The 27,458-nt window shown below is 40.6% G+C and overlaps 2 protein-coding genes across 2 annotated transcripts; both read left to right on the top strand.

Annotated features, from left to right (window-relative positions):
• Positions 1-9,611: 9,611 nt before the first annotated feature.
• On the top strand, positions 9,612-15,834 carry LOC146616477 (ileal sodium/bile acid cotransporter-like). The gene is made up of 6 exons (XM_085374792.1): positions 9,612-10,009; positions 10,468-10,586; positions 11,554-11,642; positions 12,079-12,254; positions 12,343-12,500; positions 15,644-15,834. Exons 1-6 carry the CDS (start codon positions 9,612-9,614, stop codon positions 15,832-15,834), a joined length of 1,131 nt encoding a protein of 376 aa, XP_085230918.1.
• A 3,286-nt stretch (positions 15,835-19,120) lies between these two features.
• On the top strand, positions 19,121-26,905 carry LOC146616476 (ileal sodium/bile acid cotransporter-like). Its single transcript, XM_085374765.1, has 6 exons — positions 19,121-19,518; positions 19,971-20,089; positions 20,234-20,322; positions 20,524-20,699; positions 20,787-20,944; positions 26,718-26,905. Exons 1-6 carry the CDS (start codon positions 19,121-19,123, stop codon positions 26,903-26,905), a joined length of 1,128 nt encoding a protein of 375 aa, XP_085230891.1.
• Positions 26,906-27,458: the final 553 nt, after the last annotated feature.

Below are 27,458 nucleotides of genomic sequence, written 5' to 3'. Positions count from 1 at the left end.
GTTATTTTTCAGGGAGTCTCATAAAAATGTAACACATCAATAACAACTTCTCTCACTAGCAGTTGCACATTCAGTTTCTCCCTGCTATTTCCAAGAGCTTCCTTTAAAAACAATGGCTAACCGAAGTAAAGGTTTCATGCGTCATTGTATTTTTAATGACTTTAGTCATTAAACTCATTAAACTAAAGTGCCACCTGGAGCTTCACTTTTTGAACGACAGTACAATGACACTAGTCACTGGGTTCACCAGAGCATGCTGGTGATTTTGTACTCAGGTTTTTATCCACCTTATGAGCCCACCACTACAAAACATAATTTATCCATTGATCATTACCGCCATTTACTAGTACATGCTGCAGTACTGTTTGCCTGTTCATGCTATTATCTGTTAAATGAAAATTATACCATACTATAAGCGTCTGGACTTTGTTAAGTTTTTTATATCATGTATTGATGTATTGCCGAGGTCCACTATGGGAAACTGTTGTGGAGAAATGGTTTTCAGGTTCAGTGAGATTCCTGTCTGAAAAGGTCTTCACCCATTTTTCCTGACCGTCATTGGTTGTGAAGTCTTCCTGTTCTTGTCTGTATTGTGTAGATTTTGACTGTGAAGTACAAGTTTTCGTATGCATCCATTGGAGTATGAATGTGTGTGAATGTTAGCTATGAAGCACTTACAAAAGTGTGCTTGTGTGAATGGGTGAATGCACAAGTTGTGTAAAGCGCTTTGAGTGCTCAGATGAGTAGAAAAGCGCTATATAAGAACCAGTTCATTTACCATGAATGAAGCTAGGACAGCCACTGATGTTTCTTCATTAGTGACAGTTTGCTTGCGTCGACATTTTGGCAAATCCATCACTGAACCAGTGTTGGATTTACAGTTAGCAAAACAGTTTGCTAACTGTAGCATGGGAGATGGGGGGTGTCGTAGGGTGTCTTGCATTGAAATCTGCTGCAATGACCCGGTTACTGCGTTCACCAGATATCAACACAATTTTGATCCGCTCCTCACGTGTTAACCTCTTCGACATGTCAATGGCTGTGAACAAAGAGAAACTTGTAAATAACTCAGGAAAGAATAAAGTTAAGTTGAAGCCAAGCACACCATTGTTTTTCTTGTGACATTACCAATAAGTTTGATGTGTCACATGACCCTCTTCCTATTGAAAAAACAAAAGTGGTATCCAAGATGGCCGACTTCTAAATGGCCACCATGGTCACCACCCATCTTGAGGAGTTTTCCCCCTCACCTATACTAATGTGCCACAAACAGAACTTTCACCAACCATTCCCATGTTATAACGATGTATCCATATAAATGGCCCACCCTGTAAATCCGTTGGGCATCTTTCTTTGCCTTTAGACAATAATTCTGATGACAATGGCAAAAGAACCAAACGGGACAGGGGACAGGTGAAGAAAAAGAAAAAGAAAAAAAAGAAATCCCAGCAGTGGCTGGACAAAGCTGGACTGAAGGACAGCACAGAGACACTAATCATGGCAGCACAGGAACAAGCTCTAAGTGCAAGATCCAAAGAGGTTGGGGTCTATCACACCAGGCAAGACCCCCAGTGCAGGCTGTGTAAAGATGCCCCTGAGACAATCAGCACATAACAGCAGGGTGCAAGATGCTAGCAGCAGGCCATACATGGAGTGCTATAACCAGAGGTGGAAAGAGTACTCAAAATTTGTACTCAAGTACAAGTACTGTTACAGTGGTTAAATTGTACTCAATTACAAGTAAAAGTACTGGTGTTAAAAATACTTGAGTAAAAGTGCAAAGTACTCTTCTCAAAAACTACTCAGAGTATTAATTACTTGTTAACAGACTGATGTTTTATTCTGTCGTCAATAGCAGGCATTCAACTCGATTCACCAGTATAATGTTCAAAGCACATTTCTCAGATGAACAAGGTATAGAAAGGTAACTTGTTTTGTAAATAAATGTAGATATAAAAGAAGGAATTTTGTTTGTTAAAAGAATGACAAAAATGTTTCTGAACATGCGTCGAACCATTTAAACTTTTCCCCATACACTGAACAACAGGCAGGTAAGTGTCTTAAACTCTTAGCATTTCTGTCACACTTTACTTTCTGAACCTTTTGTTCAGTTTCAGCAAGAGCTGGTTTTCTAAATTAACAGAGGCTATCCGACTTCGTTTGGCTGTGAAGAGTAAACCAGCACAGCTAAAAAATCGTTCACACGCAGCAGAAGCAGGCAGAGCTGTGTTCAGTTTAAGAGAGAGGTTTTTGATTGCTGAGAAGGAGTGCAGCAGCTCCATGGTGTCTGTGGCACAAGCAAGGTAACCATCAAGCTCAACTGTACTTTGCAGCCTTCTGGAGATTGGTCTGGAGAAGAATTCATCTTCATCAGATGACTCTCTTTGCTGATCCTCACTCCCATGCTCTATCGTTTCAAGATGTTGTTTGATGTATGTTAAGGCTGTAATTGCAAGTAGATAATACTTAGAGAGCAAAATATGTGTATTTAGCAAATCTAATTTAAGAAAAGGGATCACATACACAAAAATGCTGCCCATACAGCTAACAAATAAAAACAATCTACATTATGTTCTTTAAAAAAATATATCATATTGGGAAACATATAACCCTACTGATCAAGAGCCATGTCACTATGATAGGCCTATATCAGGCCAATGATACTGATCAACTGATCCATCAATCTGGCTCTGGTACATGTCAGCTGAGAGCTGGAAGATTAATTTGAGATGCAGCTCAGCACTATGTTCCAGGTTTTTTTTTTGTTTTTTTTTTAATATAGGCCAGCTGATTGTAGGCCTGTGAGTTTTAAATGACTACAAATTTAATTTATTGTAATGACGGTGGTTGTCCAAATAATAAGCTAAAACATTCCTACGAATTGTAGCTCATATGCATGTGCACACACACGCACGTTAGCTAGCTCCATCTTATTTTAATATCAGGCTAACCAATGGTGGTGACAATATCTTAGCCAAACTAATAACCTTAACACACATGAAAAATAAGAAAGCAATATTGTACACGTATAGTTGTGAAACCTCTTACCTCAAGTTTTAAATGACTACAAATTAAATTTATTGTAATGATGGTGGTTGTCCAAATAATAAGCTAAAACATTCCTACGAATGAGGTCAAACAAAGTTTGCATTGCATCTGGACGCTGTCCCCTTTTCTCCCTCTGTACATGAAAAATTCCTCCAGGTACAGCCATGGGGGGCACTCGTCCTCCGTCTTTTCTACGTCGTTTTCATGGTTGACAGTGTTTTGATTTGATAAATTTAAATTTGATATACCTTTATTAGTCCCACAAGGGGAAATTTCATAAGGCTGCCGACCTATTGCACGCAATGGCGGCGCCATCTTACCCTCCGACCATACATACATTACACAAAACATCACATGGGGAAGACAGGTCAGAGAGGTATAACAATGGAAAATGCACCACATGAGGAAAGATAAGGAGAAAAAAATAACTCCCCCTAGACTGAGCTCCAACAGGGAGATCAGTTTGAGAACAGAAAAAAAACACCTCTGCACATAGCACATGAAAAAAACTCTTAATACACCAAAGAAACACATGACAAGCGACAGGGGTGGGTAAAGGGTGAAAGACAGCCGAATTAGACAGTACATCCGGGCCTGCATGCGCTGGTCTCCTTGATCCCCGTCAGCATCGGAAGAGAATAAGTGTCGAAGGCGTTTGGAAAGCGAGGGGGGATGAGTGTGTGCATATCAGTGTATATGTGCGTGTCCAGAGTTCAGCTGAGACAGTGTCCTTCGCCCTGCTAGGCTAAGTAAACAGTCTTCCAGCCAACCCAGGTGGCCAGCATGGAATGGGAAGGAACAGACTAAACACAGTCGTTATCAGGGTGTTATTGTTCAGCTCCAGCCTTGAGACCGCAACCGGCGCCAAAGGGGGTATCCGCATAAGTGATAGTGATTTTTACTTTAGTGCGAACAGCTCATATGAATTTCAAAGCAGTTCTACAGTCCAACACTGGTCTTTCAATCTCCCGCAAGCTTCGCCATACTTGTGTTCTGTGATGTTGTCATTTCTTGTGCTCAAGGAGACGATTTCTGAGAACTCACGGCAGTGTGCCTCCCCGAGATGTCATCCAATTTGCGCCCAGAGATGATATTTCGGGCTAGCCCTTCTGAGATGTATCCAGTCTGCAGTCAGAGATCTTATTCAGCAGCCGTAGCCTCTCCAAGATCTTATCAATGAGCCCATTTTGAGAAACTCACACCTCTCCCATCGTTCCAATCCCAGCGGGCAGCCTTGTGGGGGTTTGAACAGCCGGTTCCGCTTTCTTAATTCTTCGATAAGTCAGGGCCAAGCCAGCTCCGATCAGCCAGAACCCTGTTACCATGGTTCCGAATAGGTAGATATCTTCAGCACTAGGGATGGGTATCGTTTAGGTTTTATCCGATACCGGTGCCAAATCTGTACTTTTGAAACGGTGCCGGTGCTTAAACGGTGCTCGAACCGGTGCTTAAAGAATGGAGAACACAAACTTTGTCCAAAAACCTCTCATGTTCAGCTGGGTTTTTTTGTAAAAAGACAACAATGTGTGCCTTTTCTGCAGCTATGTGGCATATATGGCATCACTCTTGGCTGGAAGCAGTGCTTAATCAATGGAAAAAACACAAACTTTGTCCAAAAACCTCTCATGTTTAACTGTTTCCCACTTTTTCTTTGGTCATTTTAGCCTTTTTGGCCAGGGTGAAGGGAGCATCTGCCATCAAACAAGAAGACAGCCGCATGTAACTACAACGGTGTTTGCTAGTTCACCTTACATGCATTCATGTAATAACGTGGTTAGCCTACTCAACGTAAATTACACACGAACAACATGAAGCTACTCACGCAGAGAAGAACGGCTGCTGCTACATCATCATCCGTCATCATTTCTGCTACACTGGCAGGGCTAGGGGCCAGGACTCTATTCTTCGGGTTTTCGGGGGATGTTGCTCCGGGTCCGATAACTGGCAACCCACCCGACGTGCACGGTGTGAGGTCTGGCAGCAAGCTATCAAATACGGCGCATTTCTCGGCTTTTAAAAAAAACGCTATGCGTCGCCAGCTGTTTAATCGGATTCTTGGTGTTACCTCCTTTGACAGTATCACAGTATCAGCTTAAAGCACTTGTTGCAGGCTGCTGAGTTTGCATATTTTGCTGTGAAGTACAGGCAGACTTTTGACCGCTTCGCCTTGGACATTTTTAATCTGTAGCTCTGCTCTAACAGAACGTACGTACCTGGCCCCGCCTACTATCCTCGGAAACGTAAAATGATTGGCTAGAAGTGTATCACAGCTCAGGAAAAAAAAGCACCGAAATAAAGCACCGAAATGTGCGCTGCTTTTCGGTCTGGTTACTACCGTTTATGTCAGAACCGGTGCCATCATGGCACCGGACACCGGTACCCATCCCTATTCAGCACTCAGGCTCACCCAAGCTCAAACTTCTCGTTGAGAAAGGGGTGTCGATTGCATTTAGTGACCAGTTGATCCAATCCATAATTCCTCTTTTAGGTTTTAGAGAACAGACTGTGAGAGAATGTTCCAGGGAAAAGTAAGTAAAAACACGATCTATACAATAATGACACATTTATTGACTTCCAACAACTAAAGGAAAAATTTAAACTTCCAGACCAAAATTTTTTTAAATTTCTACAAATAAGAGACTGGATCAAAGAAAAAACCAAAGGAACTTTCCCTGAGATTCCCAAAGAAAGTCCTTTTGAAACGCATCTTTGCACCAAACCATGGAAGTCAATAAAAGGAATAGCATCTTCAATATACACTATTATTAATGAAAAATTACCTGACTACAACAAAACGGCTCTGAAAAGAAAATGGGAGGCAGATCTGGGCTATGTTTATGAAGAGGTAGAATGGTACCATCTAATGGAACAGGCACAGACCATGTTAATTTCCACAAATCATAGACAAATGCAATTTAATATATTCCACAGGACATATTATACACCTTACAGATTACATAAAATTGATATTAATTACTCTCCCAAATGTTTGAGATGTAAGGTGATAGATGGTGATCTCCTTCATATGCTGTGGAATTGCCCAGTAATAGAGGAGTTCTGGAGACGGACTACTGAAATAATTTCAAGGGTGATTGGGATCCAAGTCGAAATGGACCCAAAACTATGGATTTTAGGTGACATAGATTCTATAAACGTGGATTACCACAAGAAATATTTTATTTTACTTGCAAGTACTGCAGTTAAAAAATGTATTCTGACACATTGGAAATCTGAAAATTCTCCAACACTGAGATATTGGATTAATGAGTTAGCATCCTACTGTACACCTGAGAAGATATCGCATAGTGTAAAAGGGAAATACGGAACCTTTAAAAAAATTTGGGGACCATTTCTTTCAGTATTACCGTCTTTGGACTTGACAGAATATAGAGATGACGTAAATTCCTCTGGGTTTACCCTGAATTTATCCTTGGTTAGGCCCTTCTGATCAGAGTTCTTGAATGTTGTGCTGATTCTTGTGTATAGACGGGTGTAAATATGGGCTGTTTGGATACACGAATGTGATGAAGTTGAGAGCCATACAGGGGTAAAGGGGTGGGGGGATGGTGGGGGAAAAAAACAAACAAAAAAAAAAAAACACAAGACAAGACAAGGACATAAGAAGCTAAGCAGGGAAGATAAGGGAGAGGAGGAGGAGGAGAGGAGAAAAGTGCGACCGCCTTCGTCAAGAGCAAGAGCAGGGTCCTCTGTCTTCATTTTGGCTTCTTTGTCTCCAAATCTTCCGTCTATAAAGTAGTTTATACTCCACCATTTAGCACCTCTAGACACCTGTGCCTGCTGCTGCAGCGGAGTTTATTCTTTGCTTACGTCTTAAATTGGCGCGGTCGCTATTGCACAGCGTTATTGGCTGCAAAAATGCAGATGAAAGGTTTGAATATTAATTCAAATTGTGGGTGTACTCAGTAGCGACTTTTGATTTTATAAGTAGCCAAGCAGATTACATGGTGTAAGTTGTACTCAAGTATGAGTAAAATTACAGGACTCAAATGCAGCACTTATTCAGATGTGAAGGGTGATTTATTAACAATACCAGACATAAAGTGGAGATGGCAAACAGAACTAAGGACGAACTAAACTGGGATCAACTACACAAAGGAGTGGCAAACCTGAACATGAAGGGAGAACAGCAGGGAGAGCACGCAGGGGATTTCACAAGGTATGAATACAGACGACGCGACGAGGAACAGAGGCAAACACACACTATAAGTACACAGAGAGACACTGGGAAATCACACACAGGTGGGAGACACAGCTGGACCTGATTAACCTGACGAGACAGGGGAACACTAACACCAGGGACCAATAGAGGGAGCACAAACCCAAAACCCAGTATCTAAAATCCCAAAACACAAACCATCCCAAAACAGCCCAAGAATAATAAAGAGAATAATAACAATAAGGAACACAAACACAAAGTCACTGAGTCATGGCCGCAGGACCATGACAGAATATCTGTATGGCCTGGAAGTCACGAGTTCAAAATAGGACACTCCCCATAGGGTGGTCAATAGATGTAGCTATACTACATATATCATTAGCCTGTGGTAGAGAACCCAAGCTTGAAGGATAGAGTGCCTGAAGGGGCAAGACGGGATTTTTTTGTAATTTTATTTATCATTTTAGCCCATTGCTAGGTAGGAATGTCCTCATGTTTTAGGCAACATGATGGGATTAAAATAAAACATTTATTAATCAGATTTGTAAATATAAACATGGTCTTATTTTGATTAAATTAAACTGATGGGGTGGTGTTGTGGTGCAAAAATGCAAAAACATACTACTTTGGTCCTACTTTTGCTGTCATGCATAAATGAGTTATTGTGGATATAAATTACATTTTACTACCATGAAATGAAAATACCAATGTTGTTTAATAGGATGTTATATGTGCATAAATCATTTTAGTATCTTGACCTGGCAACCACGTGGCATCCACTCTGTAGATAAGAGCCTTTAGGGGCCTAAAATGTACCTGTGTGCCAAGTTCAGTTGCTCAACTGTGTTAAGGGAGTTGGTGGATAAAGTAGCAAACACACAGACAGACACTTCATGTGTTAAAGTGAGATGCACTAATGTCAGGATTTAGCATGGAAATGCTTAGTTCCTCAATAACCCGCAATATATTTATATGTAAAACATTCAGTTCAGTTCAAGAATGAAAGTTAGACATTGACATGACCATTATGGACTGATATGGGCATCCAGAGAGGATTTAAAAAGGTATTGCGTTGGTGTGTTTTAGGTTTCTAACCTCATGATGTCTCATGTACAGTACATTACATAGTGAGTGCTTAAAATGAAGACTTTACTAAAATGAAACAACACATGATCTGATTAATATGAAGGAAACCCCTGTGAAAGAATCATAAATTACATAAACTAGTCTGAAAAATAAATGATAGATGAAAAATAATAATAATGGATTGCATTTATATAGCGCTTTTCGGGACCCTCAAAGCGCTTTACAATACCACTATTCCTTCACTCTCACATTCATACACTGGTGAAGGCAAGCTACAGTTGTAGCCACAGCTGCCCTGGGGCAGACTGACAGAAGCAAGGCTGCCATATCGCCCCATCGGACCCTTTGGCCATCACCAGTAGGCGGTAGGTGAAGTGTCTTGCCCAAGGACACAACGACCCAGACTGCAAAGTTGCATAAAGTCAGTTAGGAAGGCAATAAAATATATCTGGAAAATAAAGCCACCAATTAGAGAACAGCCCAGGGATCTCCTGGTGGGTTTAAACATGCTCATGTGGCAGATTTCTTTTCTTCTTTTATTAGGTAAACTGTTTTTATGTTGATGATGCTGGTACTATCCTTGTGATAGCCCTTAAATTTCTATCAGGACTTTTTATTGTTTCCACACCTGGTATATTGACATGAAGTGCCCGTAAACATTTTCATCCTTTCATGTTTTATTGTTTTACAGCATCTTGATTCTCTATATAATTAGACCTATGGCACATAAAAAAAATGTAAAATCAAAATGCAAAAATGAATGACACCACAGACAAATCACCTCTAGCCCACCCCCCACCCCCAATTTATGTGCTCTTTTCCTATCAATGCAAAAAATATTTCTACACTTTCTTTTATGATTGTGTAAGCTGCATGCCTTTATATTGGGAATGTTATGGGAACTGTGCAAAGAACATGTGCTCTGTGGCTTTTCCTGCATGATGATGCTTGATGACATGAGAGTCCAATAAAAATTTAAAACCCACGTGGCTATAAAAAATGGAGCCAAGGTCCAATGGCATTTCATATTTCATTGGGATTTTCTTTTTTATATGCATGTGTTTTGAACGCTGACCCCATAAAACATAGACTATTGGTTAATTTTTTATCTTTCGGGCAAATTTTATTTGGCTTTGGAACCGTGGGCATAAAGGGCAGTGATCCAAGCTCACTCCTTCTCTTTGTCAGGTCCATTTTCCTAGACAGGGGGAGAAACTGGACTCGTCTCATTTCAAGGACCCTAGCCCCAAAGTGTGTGCAAGTTTTAAGGATCTGCTGATATTCTTCTTCTGCCACAACAATGTCCATGCTGAAGCCAACCACCATGCTGCCAGCTATCTGTGACAATGCTGCCACAGCCTGCTCGGGCACAGACTGCCTTGTTCCTCCCAGTAACTTCAATGACACCCTGAGTGTAGTGATGAGCACGGTGCTCACCATCATGCTCGCAATGGTCATGTTCTCCATGGGCTGCACAGTGGAAGCTGCAAAGCTGTGGGGCCACATTAAGAAGCCATGGGGCATTATCATTGGCTTCCTCTGCCAGTTTGGCATTATGCCTTTCACAGCTTTTGCCTTGTCACTGGCTTTTGGGGTCCAGGCTGTGCAGGCAGTGGTCATCATCATCATGGGCTGCTGTCCAGGTGGCTCAAACTCCAACATCATCTGCTACTGGTTGGAAGGAGACATGGACCTCAGGTGAGACCTTGGGCAGGTTCATTGCTATTTTTTCTTTTTCCCTTTATGTTAAAGAGCAGACTTCTCTGAGCCTTTTTCAGCTGGTGGTTTCTCCCTGTTAAAAAAGGAACCACCTTTTTTCCCTACTATCACCAAGTGCTGCTCTTAGAGGACCACTATGTTTACTCTATGATAACTATTTGTTTCTCTTGTGTATGTAAACTAAATAGAACATTTTCATGTTTTTTGGATCCCAGAACACTCTTAAGCTATTTTAAGGAAGACTTTCTTGTTGTGTAGCTACCTGGCAGGAGAACAACAGAATTAATGTATTACAAGTTTTTATTGGTCTAGAGTTTTATTTACATTTATTCAATGTTAATGCACTATTTAAATAAAACAAATTGTGTTAGTGTGTATAAGCACAGCTAGGGACAAATGCAGGAAACTCATCTGTGTCCAAATCCTTCGCTCCTCAGTATCAGTATGACAACCTGCTCCTCTCTCCTGGCCTTGGGGATGATGCCTCTCTGTCTTTTAATCTACACCAGTGTATGGACATCCAGTGACACCATCAAGATCCCGTATGACAGTATCGGTAAGGAAAGCTCTCGCAGAACTGAAACACCTGTAAGAATTTCAAACATGTGCCTTTAAGAATGTGTATTATCAGGATGTAACTGTGAATGCTGTTCCTGCCTCTAAGGCAGTGGTTCTCAAAGTGTGTGGAGCACCCCACTGGTGGGGCACAAGTTACCTGGCAGAAAGGTTATGCGGAACTAACATCAGAATCACTTTTATGGTGGAACAAAGACATTTGTGGCAGCTAGGTTAATAATATGCACATCCACTGCATCCCCTGAAAAGCTGCAGCCGCGTGTGCAAGTCTGTCGGCTGTCGACTTACACATGCGGCTGCAGCTTTTTGGCTACAGCCTACACACATCAACAGTACCTAGTTCATTCTGTTTTAAGCTGGTGAGGTGTGTTTGCGGATGGCGCTCAGGTATGTTCACCTGCCCCGCAGACCACGCCCCGCCAAAGCTCTGCTATCAAAAGCAGGCTCACTGCAGCCACCATTAGTGAATAGTATTAAACTCTCATTTAAATGATATATTTTTCATCTCTGTTCACAAGTTTCTGGATTTTGTTTTTTTAACTTAGACTGAACATTATTTTTCCATGTCTGATAATGTTCACATTCTGTTTAACTTGTTGCTTTTTTGAAGAAGTAGTGCAGACTAATGAAGCAGTCTAGTGAAAAAAGTTACAAGTTGTGAAACTGGGTGATTGGGACCCACAACCAGTTTCACACCTTGGCTCAGGCGATTAGAGGATCATCAGGGGGTCCTTTTGTCCCTCTGTGGGGGGATACTCCCACTGGGTTTATATCTGGGACTCCCCACCATTTGACCTTAGAACTGAAGAAGCTTGTCGGATGAGAGGTGAAATGTCTTCAAGTAACTTAAAGAAGTCCAGACGCTTTTCTTTGCAAGCTCATTTGACTACGATGACCTGGATGACTGAGAACCTTCACAGACACAATCTACTATTTTGCATCATCAGGTATCACTCTGGCAGCCCTAATCATCCCGATTGCTGTGGGAATGTACGTAAAGCGCAGGTGGCCTGAGATGGCAAAAAAGATTCTGAAGGTAGGAATACTCTACAGCACAGGTGTCAAACTCCAGGCCACGAGGGCCGGTGTCCTGTAGGCTTTAGATGTTTCCTTGATCCAACACAGCTGATTTAAATGGCTAAATGACCTCAACATTTCTTGAAGTTCTCCAGAGGCCTGGTAATGAACTAATCATTTGAATCAGATGTGTAGACCCAGGGAGATATCTTAAACCTGCAGGACACCGGCCCTCTAGGCCTGGAGTTTGACACCCCTGCTCTGCAGTTTATTGAATATAATGCTACAGGTTTAATGTTTTCACTTATAACATCTTGTGCCTCTGTGACATGTTTCTTTTTAGAAATAGCATTTCCATCATACATACTGGGGGGATGTGATATTTCCATTTTACAGTGCCGAACCAGTTAAATCACCTGGACTGGGTTTTAATGGAGTGTTTATGTTGTGCACAGGTTGGATCCATTGTTGGCTTGGTTCTCATTATTGTTATAGCTGTGGTTGGAGGAGTCCTCTACCAGTCGTCCTGGACCATTGCTCCCTCCCTGTGGATAATTGGCACCATCTACCCCTTTATTGGATTGAGCCTTGGGTTCTTCCTGGCTCGCTTTGTGGGTCAACCCTGGTACAGGTGAGGTGACAGCAAAATGTTTCTGACACAGCTACATTTAAAATTTGACTTATTGATGAGGTTCGTCATTGTTCCTTTATTTGTTCAGATGTCGAACCATTGCACTGGAGACAGGTTTCCAGAATGCCCAGTTGTGCAGCACTATCGTCCAGCTGTCCTTCAGCCCAGAGGAGCTGGAAATCATGTTTGCCTTCCCCCTCATATACAGCATCTTCCAGCTCGTGTCAGCACTCGTCTTTGTGGGATGTAAGACCTTAAAACAAACAACACATACATTGGCCATTTTCTCCTGCATCGCTTGACTTTTTTTTAGTTCTTGGTCAGTGAATGCAGCTTCCTTATTTTCCTTCTTTTCCTCCATTGTGATGTTTTTTTGCTGTGTTGAGTCAACAGATTGAGCCAGGTGCTGTGCCATATAAGGATTAAATATTTAACCCAAGTTTAACCAGTAATAGAGTTGCAGCATGCTTCATGCTTCTCTGGTGGTTTATCTGTGTCAGAGATCAAGTATCATGACACCTATGACAGCAGCGGTGATGCCCAACTAGCTGCCACACAAATATCAGCTACAGGTACCCCTTTAAAAAGGGCCAAAGGAGCTGCCATTCCCTGATGGAATGAGCTCTCACTCCCTGGGGCAAAGCAAGACCTTTGGTGCTGTACGCCAGTGAGCTTGCTTCTATAATCCAGTGGGACAGCCTTTGTCTGCTTCACCAATCCAGCCAGAGGTAGAGCTCTGTGTAAACATACAGCTGGTAACATAAACACACATTCTGAGTGCTCTCAATGTGGGTACGTAGCACACACACTGGACAAAGAGAATGCATCCTCCTCTGCTCCTCAGATGCAAAAGGAGGGAAGCAAAAGCTCAGCAACTCAAACTCCATTCAGTTATAAGATGCAGGCTTGACCTTGGGAAAATAGGCAGCATTCGGACGCAATACGACCTTATGGCCATCAGGAGAGAACTGTGCAAGAGGGATGCACTGCAACGCATGTAGGTCACCCACTTACTTTGCTGAAGCCAAAGTGAGAACTGATGCAGTCTTATATGAGAGAAATTTCATATCCACAGACTCAATGGGTTCAAAAGAGGGGCTACATATGCCTCCAGCACTAAAGAAAAGTCCCAAGCAGGGACACTGGACTTAAGCACAGGTCTCAGCCAACAAACCCTTTTCAGAAAAGGTATGGTGAGGGGATGTGCACCTGGTGTCACCCCGTCAAAGCCAAAATGACAAGCAGATATAGCTGCTAAATAAACCTTAATCGTTGAAAATGAAAGGACCTCATCCAGCAGCTCCTGCAGGAATTTCAAAACATTCACAAAAGAGCACTGGAATGGGACAGTGTGGCGGTCCTGGCATCATTGCTCGAAGGCTCGCCATTTCTAACAGTACAAGCCTCTAGTGGATGAGGCCGTAGTGTTCTGAATTGTCACTATCACACTAGGTAGCAGACCCTTAGCAATCAAGTTTGACCTCTCAGCAGGTAAGCATGAAGACGCCACAGATCCGGGCGCAAATGAATTATTTCTCCTCCCACCTGAGAGAAGAGGTCCCTGCGGAGGCTAAGTTGACTAAGTTGCCAAGGACTCACTGCTAGCAGGCTGATTATCTCTGAATACCAAGACCCTGTGGGCCACCAAGGGGCCACTACAATCAGTCAGAGAGACTGCCGACGCAATCTCTCTAAAATTGGAGATATCATTTCCACTGGGGGAAATGCATACAGGAGCATGACTGGCCATTGGTGCGCTAGCGCGTCCATGCCCAAGGTTGCATTGTGAACGATTATTGAGAAGAACAGGGGGCAGTGAATATTTACCCTGGAGGCAAAAAAAGATCTACCTGTGCATTGCCAAACAGATCCCAAATCTGAGCCACTATCAAAGGGTGCAACCTCCATTCCTTCACCAGAGTACCCCCCTTGGGGGAAATGAACACTGCACCATAACAGCAGAGAGCGAGACAGCTTTAATAGGGGAAGGGAGGGTGTCCCTCCCTGACTGTTTATGTAAGAGACTATTGTTGAATTGTCCTTCCTGTATAAGACATGCTGGCCCTCCAGGACTGGACGGAAATGTTTGAGAGCTAAGAACACTGCTAACAGCTCTAAGTGGTTGATGTGAAGATCACGCAGGGCTGCGGACCAGATCCCTCTCACTGATGCACCCTCGCACAGCGCTCCCCACCCCCTTAGGGAAGCATCTGTGGACACCACCTTGCAAAACAACACCCTCCCATCTGAGAGCCCTGATGCAGTAGCCTGGGCTCCGTCCAGGGATAAAGAACTAGCATGCACGATGCGGTTACCATCAGCCTCCTCCAGAGGTGACGCGATGCACACAGGTGGTGAGAGAGAGTCCAGCATTGAAACACTCTCATCTTTACCAGTCTAAGTGGCACTACAGTGATCATAGATGCCATCGTGCCCAGCAAATGTAATATCGTCTGGAAACGCAGTCTCTGTCCCAGATGAAACTGAGCGAAGCTGTAATGAAACGCAGCCACGCAGCCAGGTGCAAGCGTGTCACTGAGGCAACTGAGCAGCCAGCTGGCTGACCTGCAGCATCAATGGCGGGGCGTTGTGTGTCTGTGTCTTTAGCACTGATGCACTGATGCTCTAACATCTATGAACAATTTTAAGTGCAACATCTTCATGAGTTTTTATGTCACCCAGGAGTTTTTTTGTTTAGTGGGATGTTTTATTTGCTGTTATTTTTCATCCCTCACTTTTCCTTTCAATTCTACTCTCTTTAGTTTGCAAACCAAAAGGTTCTGTGTTGGGTTTAGGTAATTACAAGTATTTTAAGTAATTTAGAGAGAAAGACTTTGGTTTGGGTTAAAACAAACCCCCTAAAAATAGTAATCCTGCACATTTACCAGTGATGAGATGGACCTAACACAATCTCACTAATGCCATACCCCAGTGCAAATCGGAACACATCGGAAGGAAAGACTTTGCTTAAATTAGCAATGCCTGTGTGTTTGAGAAGATGGGGCTACTTAATGTCACAGAGGTGAGAATAGCCTTGAATAAACATAGGTTTTAATGTGTGAAAATGTGGAGTGAGGGGATTGATGGAAGTTAGAGTTCACATTGTTGAAAATGATATGGAGGCCGTCTTCTGCAGAATACCTTGAAATTTTCACTTTTCTTTCAGTCCTGGGCACCAAACATTTGAGAACAGTGGTTTACAGATTATCATAGATGCTTACTAATTTTGAAACTGAACAGAAAAGAAGACGTAGGATGCTTCAAATTGTCTTGTTATGGCATCTTGCATAGATGCTTTGTCACTGAAGTCCTGTTTATTCCACTTTTAAAGGTTTTGTCCAAAGGTGTTTGCTCACTGGTTCTGAATCTATGGTTTGTTTCCTGTCCAGGCTTCCAGCTTTACAAAAGGTATTGTGGTGGCGGTTCGTCTGCAAACAGTGACACTCCGTACTTGGAAGGTCACAATCCTGATCTAGAAGAACAAAAGTACCGCCCACGGGAAAATGGTGGCTTTGAGGGCGATGAGAGCAACAACACGGATGTGAAGGATAAAAGCACTGACAAAAGCACTGAGCTGTGATGCAGCCCTGAAAACCAGAGATGTTCGGTTGTTGGTATGAGCAATAACAACTGCATCACTGAACACACCATTCAGACTCTACTGTGAAGACACAATGCACTCTGCAGGCTGTATGTGCACCACACTAAACCATTTGGAAAAGTTTTAGCTGAACAGGGTTGCACAAATTTCTTCCCCGGGACAGTCAGTATCTAACTTCAAGTGGGAACGTGGTGGGGACCAACTGCTGAATTATGTGTTATTTACTTTTATTCATATGTAAATATTTAGAACCACTTTGCCTGTACATTGTTAGTGTCTCTTAATGAGTGCTTCAGTGGTGGAAAACAGGGTGGTTTTTTGTTGTTGTTGTTTTTTGTAATGTGACAGTCATAATTTATTTGATATTACTGTTATTTCAAAAGCAACAAGAACACAGTGATGACAATAAAGAACAAAATGTGATATACTGATGTAGTTACAGCGTAAGAAAAATCTATGTGAGATCCAGTCATGTAAAAGGTGCTGTGGAGTTGTTTTTTTGTTTTTTTCAAAGTGTGTGATTGAAACGACCCTGCCTGATGAAGTGACACTGAGGTACAGTTACCACAGAAGGATAACTCAGATGTGGGTGGTGATACATACAAATAATCTGAAGAAACACCAATTTAAAAAACTGAGTGCAACTGTACTTGCTTTGGCAGAGGGGTTGGCAGTTAAATAAATGCAATGGACATGTGATTACGGCTAACCAATTGGACACAGAAGTGGTGGATAAGCAGATTAAGATGGCTGTAGTGATAGATGTAGCTATCCTAAATGACAGCAACATTAGAAAGACGGAACACAAGAAGCTGGAGAAATACCAAGAGCTGAGAAAAGAACTCAAGGAGATGTGGAGGGTGAAGGCAACATTAACCAGATTTGTAAATCCACCATATAGATAATAACCTGTAGAGGCCTAAAATGTACCTGTGTGCCAAGTTTGGTTGCTCAACTCTTGATTGTGTAGAGGGAGTTGGTGGATAAAGCAGCAAACACACAGATAGACATTTCATGTGTTAATATGAGATGCACCAGATTTAGCATGGAAATGTTTACTTCCTCAAGAATCTGTATTATGTTTATATGTAAAACATTTAATTTAGTTCACAAATGAAAGTTAAATATTGGTATCACCATTATGGACTGATATGGGCATCCAGAGAGGATAAAAAAAGGTATCACGTTGATGTGTTTTAGGTTTCTAAGCTCATGATGACTCATGTACAGTACACTACACAGCAAGTGCTTAAAATGAAAACTTTAATAAAATGAAACAACACGTGATCTGATTAATTTGAAGGAAACCCCTGTGAAGAAATCATGAATTACATAAACTAGTCTGAAAAATAAATGATAGATGATAAATGATAGGTAATGGCAAAGTTGCATAAAGGGAATTAGGAAGGAGATAAAGACTTTAATAAACTAAAACAACACAGGTTGTACTCAGTGGTTAAGAAAAGCGGTAGAAGCACTTAACAGGACAGTCAGAAAAACTCACGACCACACTGGTACTGGGAATTCCACAGTGCTTGTCCTTTAGTGCACATTCTCTACATCTACCTTACAAGGCCCGCTTATCATACATGAAGCACAACCTGTGTTCCTACAACACAGTGTTCCTACAACATTGCAAGTAGTTAAAGAGGTGAAAGACTTAAGGTCCGTCCAGTCCATACGCTCACGTGCAGGTGCATACTTATGAAGTTACTAACCCTTACCTTGCATTGTCTTAAAGAGAAACCACACCATTGTGACTGTTACAACATGTTCTCATTAATTTGAATGAAACCCCTGTGAAAGAATCATAAATTACATAAACCAGTCTGGAAAATGGCAAAGTTGCATAACGTTAGTTAGGAAGAAGATAAAATATATGAAAAATAAAGCCACTAATCAGGGAACAGCCCTGGGATCTCCTGCTGGGTTTAAACACACTCACGTGGTGGATTTGTTTTTTGTTTTTTTAATTAGGGAGGCTGTTTTTATATTAACAGCATTTCAGATTAAAAATTAACTCATGTTCAAAATGGTTGATCATGCAGACTTTGGGGTGTTAATTAAAGATTATGTCACCATGAAATGACGAGCTTTTTCCTCCGTGCCTAGTCTCCTGTACAGAACAGAATGCATTCAGCTTGTCAAATTTACATACGTTTTCGATCGCTACAGTGTGACTCTGCAGTGCTGTGCTGTATGTTTGTAAGTTTTCTCCCCAACAAACACAACAATGGCTACGAAACATTTTGAACCATCAAAGGCAACTGCGGTACCACCCATAAGGCAGAGGAAGGAACCATCGCACAAAAGGTTGGACTTCCGGACATGCTAAAGGAAGGTAGAAGTTACCGTATTTTCCGGATTATAAGGCACACCGGATTATAAGGCACGTTAAGCGAAACAAAACAGATAAGTCAAACTTAACTCATTCTTCTTGCTTTCTCTACTTGATTCATTGATGTTGAATTCTCTGGCAGCCGCTCTATTCACGTTCTGCACCTGAAACAGGGTTTGATCTTTGGTTTCATTCTATAATACTGGACTTATTTTTCTACAAAGGTTTGAACTTTGAGGGTGTTTAAACAAGAGAGAAAAGTGTGAAAATGTTCATGCCTGTCTGAGAAAAGTGTATGAAGTGTGTAGTGAGGGGTTTTTACAGCTTAAAACATCTATAATAATTTTTTTTTAAAAGCTGACTACTTTGCGGATTTGACCTATCTCAGGTTATTTTTTAGAACATAACTCCTACAATAAACGAAGGACCACACCTTTATTTTGTTTTATGGGCTCTGGGTTACTCATGTTTAAAAGAATGATTAAGAGACCAAAGACGGCCATATATAATTGTGCAAAGGACATGTATTCTGTGGCTGCTGCCTCTTTGAAACTTTTCCTGCATGATGATGCTTGATGACATGTGAGTTCATTAAAACTTTAAACCCACAAGGCTGTAAAAACTGGAGCCATGGTGTAATGGTATTTCATATTTCATTGTGATTTTCTTTTTTATATGCATGTGTTTTGAATGCTGACCCCATAAAACATAGACTATTGGTTATTTTTTTTATCTTTCCGCCCAATTTTATTTGGCTTTGAAACCGTGGGCATAAAGGGCAGTGATCCAAGCTCACTCCATCTCTTTGTCACATCCACTTTCCTGGACAGGTGGTGAAACTGGACTTGTCTCACCTCAAGGACTCTAAGAAGCCCCAAAGTGTGTGCAAGTTTTAGTATCTGCTGATATTCTTCTTCTGCCACAACAATGTCCACGCTGAAGCCAACCACCATGCTGCCAGCTATCTGTGACAATGCTGCCACAGCCTGCTCGGGCACAGACTGCCTTGTTCCTCCCAGTAACTTCAATGCCATCCTGGGAGTAGTGGTGAGCACGGTGCTCACCATCATGCTCGCAATGGTCATGTTCGCCATGGGCTGCAGAGTGGAGGCTGCAAAGCTGTGGGGCCACATTAAGAAGCCATGGGGCATTATCATTGGCTTCCTCTGCCAGTTTGGCATTATGCCTTTCACAGCTTTTGCCTTGTCACTGGCTTTTGGGGTCCAGGCTGTGCAGGCAGTGGTCATCATCATCATGGGCTGCTGTCCAGGTGGCTCAATCTCCAACATCATCTGCTACTGGTTGGAAGGAGACATGGACCTCAGGTGAGACCTTGGGCAGGTTCATTGCTATTTTTTCTTTTTCCCTTTATGTTAAAGAGCAGACTTCTCTGAGCCTTTTTCAGCTGGTGGTTTCTCCCTGTTAAAAAAGGAACCTTCTTTTTTCCCTACTATCACCAAGTGCTGCTCTTAGAGGACCACTATGTCTACTCTATGATTTGTTTCTCTTGTGTATGTAAACTAAATAGAATATTTTCATGTTTTTTGGATCCCAGAACACTCTTAAGCTATTTTAAGGAAGACTTTCTTGTTGTGTAGCTACCTGGCAGGAGAACAACAGAATTAATGTATTACAAGTTTTTATTGGTCTAGAGTTTTATTTACATTTATTCAATGTTAATGCACTATTTAAATAAAACAGATTGTGTTAGTGTGTATAAGCACAGCTAGGGACAAATGCAGGAAACTCATCTGTGTCCAAATCCTTCGCTCCTCAGTCTCAGTATGACAACCTGCTCCTCTCTCCTGGCCTTGGGGATGATGCCTCTCTGTCTTTTAATCTACACCAGCGTATGGATATCCAGTGACACCATCAAGATCCCGTATGACAGTATCGGTAAGGAAAGCTTTCAAAGAACTGAAACACCTTAAATAATTTCAAACAAGTGCTCTCAATAATGTGTATTATCAGGATGTAACTGTGAATGCTGTTCCTGCCTCTAAGGTAACCTTTTTATAATCTACTTTTTTGCATCCTCAGGTATCACACTGGCAGCCCTAATCATCCCGATCGGTGTGGGAATGTACGTAAAGCACAGGTGGCCTGAGATGGCAAAAAAGATCCTGAAGGTAGGAATACTCTACAGTTTATTGAATATAATTCTACAGGTTTAATGTTTTCACTTATAACATCTTGTGCCTCTGTGACATGTTCCTTTTTAGAAATAGCATTTCCATCATACTGGGGGGATGTGATATTTCCATTTTACAGTGCCGAACCAGTTAAATCACCTGGACTGGGTTTTAATGGAGTGTTTATGTTGGGCACAGGTTGGATCCATTGTTGGCTTGGTTCTCATTGTTATTATAGCTGTGATTGGAGGAGTCCTCTACCAGTCGTCCTGGACCATTGCTCCCTCCCTGTGGATAATTGGCACCATCTACCCCTTTATTGGATTGAGCCTTGGGTTCTTCCTGGCTCGCTTTGTGGGTCAACCCTGGTACAGGTGAGGTGACAGCAAAATGTTTCTGACACAGCTACATTCAAGTTTGACTTATTGATGAGGTTCGTCATTGTTTTTTTATTTGTTCAGATGTCGAACCATTGCACTGGAGACAGGTATCCAGAATTCCCAGTTGTGCAGCACTATCGTCCAGCTGTCCTTCAGCCCAGAGGAGCTGGAAAAGATGTTTGCCTTCCCCCTCATCTACAGCATCTTCCAGCTCGTGTCAGCACTCGTCTTTGTGGGATGTAAGACCTTAAAACAAACAACACATACATTGGCCATTTTCTCCTGCATCGCTTGACTTTTTTTTAGTTCTTGGTCAGTGAATGCAGCTTCCTTATTTTCCTTCTTTTCCTCCATTGTGATGTTTTTTTGCTGTGTTGAGTCAACAGATTGAGCCAGGTGCTGTGCCATATAAGGATTAAATATTTAACCCAAGTTTAACCAGTAATAGAGTTGCAGCGTGCTTCATGCTTCTCTGGTGGTTTATCTGTGTCAGAGATCAAGTATCATAACACCTATGACAGCAGCGGTGATGCCCAACTAGCTGCCACACAAATATCAGCTACAGGTACCCCTTTAAAAAGGGCCAAAGGGGCTGCCATTCCCTGATGGAATGAGATCTCACTCCCTGGGGCAAAGCAAGACCTTTGGTGCTGTATGCCAGTGAGCTCATCTTTGTGGGATGTAAGACCTTAAAACACACGACATATACATTGGCCATTTTCTCCTGCATCACTGGACTTTTTTCAATTCTTGGTCAGTGAATCCTTATTTTCCTTCTTTTCCTCCATTGTGATGTTTTTTTGCTGTGTCGAGTCAACAGATTGAGCCAGGTGCTGTGCCATATAAGGATTAAATATTTAACCCAAGTTTAACCAGTCACAGAATTGCAGCGTGCTTCATTTCATTCATTCATTTCATTTATTTATTCATTTTCAGGCACAACAAATACCTATATTGTACATAAAATACACAAAACAAAAAACAAAACTTGCCTGAAAAAGGAGTGGGACGAAGAAAACTTATTAAATCCCACCCCTATACTCACTCATCAACAAAAAAAAACAATAAACTTCCCGCAGCTACGCCCATCATTGCATACAGACCCATCAACAGCCCCGGGCAGATACAAGCATCTAAGCGGCAGCTCGCAACCAACAATTAGAGCCTTCATAACTGAATACAGAATATATAAATTATAAATTGCATTACCACAGGTAACAGGCAGTAATAACTACAAGTAACAGACACACATACATATACATACATATATATCTACACACACAAGTACATATATGTACATACATACGCACACTTTATTTTTTATTTTTTATTTTGGAATCCATACCAGCAATGGTAAGAGGACAGACATTACAGAGCACACTAAAACCCATCATTGAGTATACTGTGACCAGACCAACTGTTTGTAGAGAAATTTAAATCTATGAATATTTTTGCATTGTTTCAATTGTAAACTCAGACTGTTCCAGATTTTCACACCACATACAGACACACAAAAGCCTTTACGGGTTGTTCGAGTTCTGGGTAATTTGAATTCTCCAAAGCCTCTCACATTATAAACCTTTTCTCGAATTTCAAATCTAGTTTGTAAATTTGCCGGTAAAAGTTTAGTAAAAGCTTTATAAAAAATTATGGATGTATTGTAATTAACCAGATCCTGGAATTTAAGTAACTTTGCCTGAAGAAAGAATTTGTGAGTATGATCTAGATAACCAGCCTTGTGAATAATACGCAGTGCTCGTTTCTGTACTGTGACTAATGGATTAGTTGTATTTTTATATGTATTTCCCCACACTTCCACACAATATGTAAGATATGGAAGAACCAGGGTACAGTACAGAATACGAAGTGCATCTTTATCAAGGAATTGTTTCACTTTGTTCAAAACTGCGAGGCTTCTGGAAATTTTGGTTTTTATGTGTCTGACGTGGGGTTTCCATGAAATTTTGTTATCAATTATAACTCCCAAAAATTTGTTTTCACTCACATTATCAATTGGTACACCTTCAATGATAATTGGTAATTCTATATTATATTTTAAATTACCAAAAAACATTGCTTTAGTTTTATTTATATTTAATGATAATTTATTTATGTCCATCCATTTTTTTATTAATTTTAGCTCCCTGTTTACAGTCATTACAAGATCAGTATAATCATCGCTACTGAAAAATATGTTGGTGTCATCTGCGAACAGTATGAGTTTAAGTACTTGAGAAACATCAAAAATATCATTTATGTATACATTGAAAAGTTTTGGTCCCAACACTGACCCTTGGGGAACACCACATGTAATACCAAGTTTCTCTGAATGGTAATGCCCTATGCTAACATATTGTTCCCGACCTGTTAGGTAACTTTTTAACCAGTTACCAGCTTTCCCTCGAATACCATATCTTTCCAATTTATCCAGTAAAATTGAGTGATTGATTGTGTCGAAGGCCTTTTTGAGGTCAACAAAAATACCAACTGCATATTTATTTTTATCCAGTGTATCAGTAATTTCTTCTACTGCCTCAATTATCGCCATTGAAGTGGTTCTTTGCGTTCTGAAACCATACTGACCAACATTTATTATTTGATGTTTTTCAAGGAATTTTTCTAATCTTGAATTAAAAAGTTTTTCTAGAATTTTTGAGAATTGAGGCAGTAGAGAAATAGGCCTATAATTGGTAAAACTGTGTTTGTCATTACTTTTATATAGTGGTATTACTTTAGCAATTTTCATTTTTTTTGGAAAACAACCGGACTGAAATGATAAATTACAGATATATGTTAAGGGACTAGCAATATTCAGAATAACCTGTTTAACTACAGACATATTTATGTCATGATAATCCATTGAAGACTTACTTTTACATTTTAATGTGATATTTATTACTTCTTGCTCATTTGTAGCTGAGAGGAACAGTGAAAAGGGATTTGATTTTATATTACTGATATTTTCATTTTTATGACACGGGATGTCCGCTGCTAGTTCTGGGCCAACATTTATGAAGAATTTATTGAACCCATCGACAATATTACTCATGTTGTGATTTTCACCATTTGCATCAGTAAAATATTCAGGATATGATGTTCCAGAAGATCCTTGTTTAATTAAGTTGTTTAACACATCCCAAGTTCCTTTTATATTGTTTTTATTTTCATATAATCTTCTTCTATAATAAAGTTGTTTGCTCGTTCTTATAATATCAGTCAATTTATTTCTATATGCTTTATATCTTTGTTCCACTTCTTTTGTTTTTACTTTGATAAACTGTTTATACAGATTGTTTTTCTTTTTGCAAGCATTAATAATTCCTTTTGTGCTTCATGTTGTTTCAGTGGTTTGCCTGTGTCAGCTATAAAGTAGAGTTGGTACGATACCACTTTTTTATGTCCGATACCGATATCATAAATTTGGATATCTGCCGATACCGATATGAATCCGATATAGTGTGTTTTTTAAACAAAAAAAATGTTTTTTAATATCGTGCTGCTTTTTGTATAAGTTCATACTCAAGTTAAAAAACAAACACTAAAGCTATTCTGTTATACCTGCATGCAAAAAATACACTGCACCCAAAACATTTCATAGTTCAGCAAAACTGATCAATCTAACAAACTTAAACCTACTCTATCCTTCCTATTCTGGTATTTTAAAGAGTAAGCAACCTAACTAATAGGGTTCTAAAACTCCCAGCAAAAAATAAATAAATAAATAAATAAAATAGGGAACCACCCACCCTCCACCTCATGATGCTTAATCGACGTAATCAACTTTAATTTGATGCAGTGTGAGAAGAAAATGAAAAATGCACAGAAATAAATTATTTTCCAAAAATAATTAAATAGATTCAACATCTTTCTTCAACAGAATTGCAGACTGCACAGATGGTACCTTCCCAAAAAAAAAAGTACTAGCTTACTGGGGTATATTAGACTTAATAGTTACTATATATAGTAATGGACTTCTATACATTTTACATCAGATTAAAATAATTATTTATTAAAAGCTAGATATTTTAAATGAGAATAAGAAAGAAAAGTATGTCTTTGTGCCCCGTTTTCCTTGTTAATGCCCTATCGGCCCCCTGGCAAAACTTTGCTAGATCTGTCCCGGCTGCATAGAAAAAGATCCTGGTGTAGAACATAAATAAATTCCAACAACAGCTTATCAAGCTTAAACGTGCTGCTGTTGTTCAGACCCTGGTTTCCTCATTCTCATAACTTCTTGGAGATGAAATGCCGGATTGCTAGCTAGGCTACAAATACACACAGCTGCTCTATCACGTGACAAGCACTGCTGCAACGTGCTACGGTTATGAGCCGAGTTACGCCGTGTGGCAAGTTTTGTGAGGTGCTTTCGTGATATTTAATGGATCGGATTACATTTTTTAAATTTTTCTCCGATATCCGATCCAGTGATTTATGTCAGTATTGGACGGATACCGATACGTAATATCGGATCAGTCCATCTCTACTATAAAGTATCGTAATATCCATGTCAGCACATAGTTTGAATATTTTTTCCACCAGTTTCTTTCGGGAAAATTGGGAAAATGGATGACTTTACCTCACAGTCTTATTACTATTTCTTTGACCATTGAATTGTCTAACTGTGAAAGCAAATTACATAAAGGGGGATGCTGCTTAGAATTCAAGGGCACCAGTCAAGGTTAATTCAAGTGTTTCCCAAGAGGTGTCCAGGTGTGCCAGGGACTTTGTGTAAACCAAGCATCATTTTGTAACAGAAAAAAAAGTAATGTAAGAAATTGAATTTGACTATATTATTGACTGACGCATTTAAAGCTGTGATTGAGGAGAGCATTGGAGAATGGCGGAGAAGATGAAGAAAAGCACCCCCAAAATCACCTACAAAAGCTACCTGTCTTTAGAAACTTCCTCGCATGAAGTAATTAGCAGCAGCTTTACAACCTGAGACTCCTGAATGGCAATGACTTTTCACAACTTCCTGCAACAGTGTGTAAAATAACAGCTCAAATAGACGTTGAGAGGATTATAAGTGACATGAGAGGACGATATATATGTTATAGGGTTACCTAGGCAACTGATATCTGAAATATCCAGTAGCAACCAACTGTCAGGTAAAAAGCCTTATGGCTTTAGTTGGATCAGAGATGTTAATGGTCATTAGCCCAACTGTGGCATTTGTTGGCAGGAATTAACTAAACATTCTCCTGAGAGAAATACTGGCTTCTGTAAAACAGTGCTGGACTTGAACCAGAAGAAGCAGGAACAATGCACTCTCAATAAGAGGTATTGTTCAACACCGCTTCCTTGGGTCTGCTTCCTGTGTCTCCCCATGGATGCAGACATCTGTAGCATTACTGCACTGAAGCTCTAACACCTATGAAAAACTTTAAGAAGTGCAACATCTTCATGAGTTTTTATGTCACCTAGGAGATCTTTTGTTTTGTGGTATTTTTTGCTTGCTGGTTTTTTTTTCATCCCTAACTTATTCCTTTCACTTCAGGTTAAAACAAACCTCCTGCACATTTACCAGTGACGAAATGGACCTTCCACAGTCCCACTAATGTCATACCCCAGTGCATCTCGGAACACATTCAAAGGACAGAATTTGCTTAAATTAGCAATTCCTGTGTGTTTGAGAAGATGGTGCTACTTAATGTCACAGACGTGAGAATAGGCTTGCATTAAAATAGGTTTTCGTGTGAAAATGTGCAGTGAGGGAATGAATGAAAGTTATAGTTCACATTGTCTAAAATGACATACAGGGCATCTTCTGCAGAATACCTTGAAATTTTGAATTCTGTCTGTCCTGTGCACCAAACATTTGAGAACCACTGGTTTACAGTGTATGGAAGATGCTCACTTATACTTGAAACTGAACAGAAAAGAAAACATGGGAGGCTTCAAATTTTCTTGTTATGGCATCTTGCATAGAAGTCCTGTTTATTCCACTTTTAAAGGTTTTGTCCAAAGGTCTTTGCTCACTGGTTCTGAATCTATGGTTTGTTTCCTGTCCAGGCTTCCAGCTTTATAAAAGATTTTGTGGCGGCTCGTCTACAAACAGTGACGCTACATACTTGGAAGGTCAGAACGCTGATGTAGAAGAGCAAAAGCACTGCCCACAGGAAAATGGTGGCTTTGAGGGCGATGAGAGCAACAACACGGATGTGAAGGATAAAAGCACTGACAAAAGCACTGCACTGTGATATTGCAGCTCTGAAAACCAGAGACTTTGGATTGTTGGTATGAGCAATAACAACTGCATCAGTGATCACAGCATTTGGACTCTACTGTGAAGACACACTGCACTCTGCAGGCTGTATGTGCACCACACTAAACCATTTGGAAAAGTTTTAGCTGAACAGGGTTGCACAAATTTCTTCCCTGGGACAGTCAGTATCTAACTTCAAGTGGGAACGTGGTGGGGACCAACTGCTGAATTATGTGTTATTTACTTTTATTCATATCTAAATATTTAGAACCACTTTGCCTGTACATTGTTAGACATGTGTCTTAATCAGTGCTTCAGTGATTGTAAACAGGGTGTTTGGGGTTTTTTGTAAGGTGACAGCCATAATTTATTTCATATTAATGTTATTTCAATAGCAACAAGAACACAGTGATGACAACAAAGAACAAAATGTGATATAATGATGTAGTTACAGCTTAAGAGAAATCTATGTGAGATCCAGTCATGTCAATGTAAAGCTGTTAGCATGAATTAACTGTGTAACAGCTCCATAAAAGTAGCAGTAGTAG

Source organism: Diplotaxodon limnothrissa, linkage group LG16 (genome assembly GCF_057381915.1).
Source record: "Diplotaxodon limnothrissa isolate DT_005_m linkage group LG16, D_limnothrissa_male_GT1.1, whole genome shotgun sequence".
NCBI classification, from domain to species: domain Eukaryota; kingdom Metazoa; phylum Chordata; class Actinopteri; order Cichliformes; family Cichlidae; genus Diplotaxodon; species Diplotaxodon limnothrissa.
Note: the sequence above shows the minus strand (reverse complement) of the source record. Positions and strands in the feature narration are given on the sequence as shown.

Coding starts and splice junctions, on each gene's coding strand:
- LOC146616477 (XM_085374792.1), top strand. CDS start 9,612: ATGTCCATGCTGAAGCCAACCACCATGCTGCCAGCTATCTGTGACAAT. Junction 12,255..12,342: donor GTGGGTCAACCCTGGTACAG/GTGAGGTGACAG, acceptor TTATTTGTTCAG/ATGTCGAACCATTGCACTGG. Junction 12,501..15,643: donor AGCACTCGTCTTTGTGGGAT/GTAAGACCTTAA, acceptor TTTCCTGTCCAG/GCTTCCAGCTTTACAAAAGG.
- LOC146616476 (XM_085374765.1), top strand. CDS start 19,121: ATGTCCACGCTGAAGCCAACCACCATGCTGCCAGCTATCTGTGACAAT. Junction 20,700..20,786: donor GTGGGTCAACCCTGGTACAG/GTGAGGTGACAG, acceptor TTATTTGTTCAG/ATGTCGAACCATTGCACTGG. Junction 20,945..26,717: donor AGCACTCGTCTTTGTGGGAT/GTAAGACCTTAA, acceptor TTTCCTGTCCAG/GCTTCCAGCTTTATAAAAGA.